The sequence below is a fragment of the Acomys minous genome (genome assembly GCF_964271855.1).
Source record: "Acomys minous genome assembly, chromosome: 2".
NCBI lineage: Eukaryota > Metazoa > Chordata > Mammalia > Rodentia > Muridae > Acomys > Acomys minous.
Genome location: NC_140484.1, coordinates 136,156,656 through 136,163,765, shown reverse-complemented (window position 1 = coordinate 136,163,765; position 7,110 = coordinate 136,156,656). Strand labels below are relative to the sequence as shown.

Genomic DNA, 7,110 nt, shown 5'->3' with positions numbered 1-7,110 from the left:
CTTATTTGTCATCTGGCAGAAAGAAATCCAGGCAGGGAGTGTTTTTCCTCTCCAGCTCCAAAGAAAACAAAAACCCCTCAGATGGGAACGCGCTGCTTATCGGAACCAAGGTGGATGGTAAGAAAGTAAGAAGGACGCTTCCAGGTACCTTTTCATTTAAAAATTAAAGCAACTATCTTTCTTTTGAACTCGGGACCTTTGGAAGAGCAGACGGTGCTCTTAACGGCAGTGCCAGCTCCCCAGCTGACTCCCCTTGCTTTGATCAGATTGTTTACTTTCTCTCAGTGTCTACCTGTGACCCCCATTGACCACATTTAGCTGGCACTTATTCCCTAGTCACCCAGTCACATCTACACCAAACACCTGAAAGCACTGCCTCCCCTCTGAAAGATGAAAAAAATCCACAGCAGATTTAAGGGGTGAAGAGAGTAAAGTTCCCAGCATTCAGAATGTCTCTTTTAATGATGCAGAAATGTGAACTATGACAGGGCAATTGTTTTACAACTCTAGCTGCATGGCGGTACTTAATAAGCATGAGATAAATGGGAAGAGCTTCTTGGGGAGAGGGGGTATTTGTTTTGTTTCTACTTTTGCTTTTTGTTTTGCGTGTGTGTGTGTGTGTGTGTGTGTGTGTGTGTGTGTGTGTGTGCGTGCGTGCGTTGGTTTTGCTTTGTTTTGTTTTGAGACAGGGTTTCTCTGTGTAGCCTTAGCTCTCCTGGACTTGCTTTGTAGACCAGGCTGGCCTCAGACTCACAGAGATCCGCCTGCCCATGCCTCCTCAAATGCTAGCATTATAGGCATGCACCACCACACCCAGCTAAGAACTCCTTTTAAAAAGGAAAGTTGGATTAACTGATGCTTAAGAAAAATAAAAATGTAGGAAGAGCCATGGCGTGGGCAGAGAGAAAAGGTGAATATGGAGGAGGCTAGGATTTTTTTAATAAAGAGATGTAGAAAGCATGCTGTCAATCAAAGATAATGAGCCTGCCCCCCAGGACTCTTTGTAGTTGGAGACAGACCATACTTCATTTCTAGTTCCTAAATGCATCTAGGTTCGCTGATAGTGTATGTTTTCACCCACCCATCCACCCCTATCCAAGATGCTCTCTGCTCCCCACTAAGAGTCTGGCAACTTTTAATTCTTTACAGTTTTCTTTGTCTCTGTACAAGAAAATTTTCCCTTAAGGCACCATAAACTCTTGCCCATCATCTCAGTTATTCTCAGTTATACCATTTCCTAAACTTCGTAGTCACTGTCTCGAATTTTACCTAACAGAAAGAGAAAAACGCAGTGGTATGATGGAGGAGGGGACACAGTTTCGTTACCTCGAGCCACAATGTCTTAGGTGGCGCAGGAAATAACTGCATATGCTCTAGATTCTAGAGCGGCTGGGCTTCAGTGCTGGGCATGTGGATGCAGGGTGTCTGGGTCTAGACATGAGAACTGACACACACCTCTTAGAGTCTGTAATGCACGGAAATGCTGTGAAGGACTCTGCGATTCCAGGAAGCACAAATGATCCTACGGCTAGTGAGTTTGGTGGGGGCTGGGTTTGGAAAGGAAAAAGAAGTAAGTATCTGGGCAGCTTATGCGTACACCACTTTTATAATCTGTAGTCTATGAGAAATGAAATGCATAAAAGCGCCCTTCATTTGATTGTTCATAATTAGTTGATGGCCTGAAATTTAGGTAAAACAGAATAATACGGTCGATAGCTTTTTTCTCTCTTTAATAGTACCTCCCATCTCTACAGCCATACTATTAGTCCTGTTCTGTTTTTATGACTTTTAGCTCCATAATTAGTAAAGATATTCATCCATGCCCTGTTGATTATTTTTGTGCTGAGTGTTTAACCCAAACCTAGTCCAAATACTCTGACAACTTAAATTCTGTGTACGCTTTCAGTTTCAACAAAGGAATTGATTTTATGAGTGGGGTAAAAGAATATGGAGATAGGGGGTGATGCTGCCAAATTACTTTACTTGTGAAGGTCAATTTGGGTCAGATAACTACATGAAAAGCAAGAAGAGCTTTAATAGCCGGGCGTGGTGGCACACGCCTTTAATCCCAGCACTCTGGAGGCAGAGGCAGGCGGATCGCTGTGAGTTCGAGGCCAGCCTGGTGTACAAAGCGAGTCCAGGACAGCCAAGGCTACACAGAGAAACCCTGTCTCAAAAAAAAAAAAAAAAGAAGAAGAAGAAGAAGAAGAAGAAGAGCTTTAATAATTCTTTATGAGCAACAACCACAATAAAATGAAAGGTGAAATAATTATGGATAAACTCAGATTCTACAATGTGAATCAGAAGACAATGTATCTATGTTTTATTTTGTTGTTTTGAGTTTTGGTTTTGGTTGTGGCTTTTGGTTTTTCAAGGCAAAATTTCTCTGTGTAGTAGCCTTGAATGTCCTGGACCTCTCTCTGTAGACCACCCTTACCTAAAACTCACAGAGATCCTCTTGCCTCTGCCTTCTGATTGCTGGGATTAAAGGCATGCACCACCATGCCCGGTTTGTATCTATAACTTTTAAAAGTCAAAGACTATGCAGAAAATATTTATAATAATTTCATAATATTTATAATAATTTTAATATTTATGTTTCTACTCCACATAGGAAGTTATAAAGATCCCTATAGGTGCACAATTTGCTCAAGTGACAACGTCAGCAAATTCACAGAGTCACAAAGTCTTGTTAGGAGTCACAAACCTACCCCACACCTCAGCAGTGAGCTTCTACTATAACAGAGGGGCTTAGAGCTGCACAGTCAGATACATGCTTCTATTTCATCTTCTTATGATGTGTAGGATCGTAGATTCTCCTTGGCAACCCTTATCTGAATGTTCGTGGCCTGCATCAAAATAAACTGCTTTCAATGTCTGCTTATCATGAAACCAAGGTCCCTTCTAAATGCATGCCATATGATGTTCTTTCTAACATGTTTGAAATATTAGGGATAGTATTATTTCTTCCGGCAAGAATTTTCCTGTGTTTGGTCCTTTCCACCCTGCCTTATTACATACTCTGCTGTAAAGATTAGCTTCTTATTAGAAATCCAAGAGAAGTTCAGACTCTTTCTTTACACAGAGTAATATTGCTTCTCATCAGAACCGTTAATCATCCTCATGGCTGTAACAGCTCACAAAATGTCTGAATACCACTTTACACAATAATAAAACTAAATTTCCCAAACTATCTACACATGAGCAAAAAATTATAGGCTCACATTGAATATCTGTGCTATTGAAAAAAAAAAAGATATAGCTAGGCAGTGGCAGCCAGGTCCTTAACCCTAGCTTTCAGGAAGGAGAGGCAGGTGGATGTATGTGAGTTCAAAGCCGGCCTGATCTACACAGCTAGTTCCAGGAAAGCCAGAGCTACACAAAGAGAATCCTTGTCTTGAAGAAAGAAAGAAAGAAAGAAAGAAAGAAAGAAAGAAAGAAAGAAAGAAAGGGGAAAGGAATGAACAAAGGAAGGAAAGAAGGAAAAGAGAGAGGAAGGAGGAAGGTAGAGAGAGACTAGACAAAGTGGAAGATAGAAAACAATAGGTAGTATAAAGGTTGCTCTTTACTTTTTAAGAAAGGCGACCAAGTTGATCATGGTGGCACATGCCTTTAATCCCAGCACTGGGAAGGCAGAATCAGGCAGATCTCTGTGAGTTTGAGGCCAGCCTGGTGTACAAACAGGATCTAGGACATCCAGGGCTACACAGAGAAACCCTGTCTTGAAATTTAAAAAAAAAAGAAAAAAGAAAAAAAGAAAGGCCACCAAAATTTAAGAAACTTATTTGAATATAGTAGCTTACATAATCTTTCTTTTTCTTTTTAGTTAGTGTACAAAGTAATGTGTTTTCACTTTACATTCTTATACATTATATTTTATTTTATTTGCCCCATCCATCTCCATGTATCCTCCCCATTACTGGTCCCTTTGTCTTCACAAATAGTCCCCCTCTGCTTTCATGTCACGTATATTCTATTACCTCAAAGCTGTCATTAGTGGAATGTGGTATTGATTTGATTACTGCTTAGATTATTCAAAGATCCTTGGAGAAAACACCTGCTCATTCATGATGGGAACAGAGGAATGAGTGACTACTCGTAGGGGGTCCAGTAGACTGATTTGAAGTAAGAATTCATAAATAAATATAATAGTTTACATTATACAGCTGAAGGACAGTAATAACGGAAAAAAAAGAGTGATACCCTGAAGAATTATCCAGAAAGTGCATAAACACAGTTCAAAAATGAGTAGAGGCAGACACTTCATCGTATCCCTCTATAGATCCTCGTCTTCCACATTTTGTCCACTAAACAGAGGTCCTAAAGAGAGAAAAGATGTCCTTACCAGAGACATTCCATAAAGAAACATGACATGCACAATTAAAAGATCTCAAATGGCAAGTCCCCTAAACTGCTCAGCCCTCCGGAAACAAGGAATGAAGACACATACCTCACCTCCTCCTTTCGCTTTCTCTGTATACACAAGGCATACAAATGAAGATCTCATGAGATTCAATCACGTTCTCTCAGCTTTTATTCAGGGATAAAAAAAAAAAAAGTTTTTTCCTATTATTACTCAGAACTTAAGAAATTTTTAAGATTTTTATTTATTTTTATTGAGTGTGTGAGTATGTACATAGTGGTCAGAGAGCAACTTTGTGGAGTCATTTCTTTCATTCCACCATTATATGTGTCCCAAGAATTTAAAATAGGTCATCACATTTGCAGAAAAACCACAGCACCTGCTAAATCATCTTGCTGTCATGGGGGAGTGCTGTGGGGAGGGCAGGGCAGGGCAGGGGCAGAGGTTTAAAGCATAGGATTGCTGAAATGTGAAAGGTAAAAATGAAAACTCCTTTTTTGCTGTTGTTGTTGTTGTTGTTGTTGTTGTTGTTGTTGTTGTTGTTTTTCAAAACATATGTAGCCTTGGCTGTCCTGGACTTGTTTGGAGACCAGGCTGGCCTTGAGCTCACAGCTGCTTCTCCCTGCCTCTTCCTCCCTGAGCGCTAGGATTAAAGGTGTGAGCCACCGTGCCAAGCTAAAGGAAGACCTTTTATACATCCTTTATACTGAAGGCCAAGACCCACAAAAGATGGCTTATGAAAACAGTAAAAGAACTTAGAGATGGGAATAAAGCTGGGCTGTGAATTTCATGACTGTAAGAAGACATTATGACATTTTTCTCTGGGTCTCAACTTAAACAAACCGTTGGAACCAAAACCAACAAAAGCAACCAACACCTGTGTCTCATTGGCAGGTATCTCAACCTTATTTAACAACCTCTACCGGTTTCTGGCATGTTAATCTTCAACCACTCCAACTCCATGACTTTCACGCTGATGGGCGTACCTGGCTTAGAGTCTCAACACTTGTGGCTCTCTGTTCCATTCACCTCCATGCTCTTGGCCATTCTCATCGGCAATGGGGCTATCCTCTTCTTGGTTGTCAGACACCCCACACTTCACTCACCAATGTACCTGTTCCTGGCCCTGCTGATGGTGGCTGACCTCATCTCTACTCTAGCTCTTGTGCCCAAGGTCCTGTGCCTCTTCTGGTTTGATGATCGGGTCATAGGTGCCTCTGCCTGTTTCACGCAGATGTTTTTCATCCATGGCGCGTCAGTGGTACGATCAGCCCTGCTTGTTGCGATGGCCTTTGACCGCTTTGTGGCTGTATGTCAGCCACTGCGCTACAACACGATTCTGAGCCATTCTCTAGTTGGACGCTTAGGACTGGTGGCGTTCGCCAAGGGTGTGATCCTTATCCTGCCCATGCCTCTTCTACTTCAAAGGCTGACTTTCTGTCACAGGGTCATTCCTCACACATACTGTGAGCACATGGCTGTGGTAAAAATGGCCTGTAGTAACACCAGACCCAATCGTATTTATGGGCTCTTCGTGGTCTTGCTTGTAGTGGGGCTTGATCTGCTTCTAATTGGCTTCTCGTATGTCCTCATCCTGCAGGCTGTGCTACGCCTCAACTCTCAAGACGCCACCTTCAAAGCCCTCAATACCTGCTCAGCCCACCTCTTTGTCATTCTCATCACTTACATACCTGCGCTGTTTTCATCTATCACCCACCGCCTGGGCCGCAACATTCCACCTCACGTTCACATTATCCTTGCCAACCTCTACCTTCTCGTACCTTCAACGTTCAACCCGATTATCTATGGTATAAAAATGAAGGAGATACGGGACAGGGTGGCCAGATGCTTGTGCAGATGAGCTTCATAGGATTTGAAGGCCAGGATTAACCCTTCAACTAAGTAAATGATGAGGAGACCTTTGACAACCATCCAAGACCCAGCAATATGTCCAAATAAACTGCAAATTACGTAAAGAGTAGACCACAAAAGACTTCTCTCTCCATTTTCTCTAGGCTATCATTCTCAAGTTCTGTTTATTTCTAATTACTATCTTCTTGCTTAAAGGATCCTGGTGTGCTTTTCATTGGAACCTACTTTATGATAACTGCTCAGGAAACTAAAGGGCAATTATTCAATCCATTGTGACTTTTTAATTTGTTAGTGATGTGGAATTTTCCCAAGACTATTCAAATGATTGCGATAATGTGTGTGTGTGTACATATGCCATATACAGACAGGATTCATGGACTATTGAAAAACATAATTTGAATTTTTTCATCACAAACTAAGTTAGATGTCTAGACTCATAACTCAAAATACTCCTGTGAGAAGGAACTCTATCCTTTAACAAATGCACGTGAGGTGAAAACTCTTTGTTTCTGAAATGGCATTAGCTTCATATTAGCTCACCGAGAAAGGTTTAACTCCTGAATAAAGAGCAACTTATATTACGTGGTGAAGTATTGCTCTGTTGTTAGGTTTTAAATCATGAATAAAATTTCTAATAATGCATCAGTGTAAAAAATACAAATTATAAAATGTTATGTCTAAAACAAGTTGTACAGAATAAAAATATGGACTGTAAAGACAACTGTTAATCATCATCTTGGTACAAAGATGGGGTCACTGAGCTTAATTTTGGAATAAATGGCCTTACATTTCTGAACACCAATTTCAACCTGTAACATTGTGTTTAAAATTCTAAAATGGGTAATTATGAGTTAGAAATTTGTCATCTTTATCTC

General features: G+C 40.8%; 1 protein-coding gene across 1 annotated transcript; it reads left to right on the top strand.

Annotated features, from left to right (window-relative positions):
* Positions 1-5,297: 5,297 nt before the first annotated feature.
* On the top strand, positions 5,298-6,224 carry LOC311581401 (olfactory receptor 52P1-like; the record flags this gene model as incomplete). Its single annotated transcript, XM_084753596.1, has 1 exon — positions 5,298-6,224. The coding sequence occupies one exon, from the start codon at positions 5,298-5,300 to the stop codon at positions 6,222-6,224; it is 927 nt and encodes a 308-aa protein (XP_084609722.1).
* Positions 6,225-7,110: the final 886 nt, after the last annotated feature.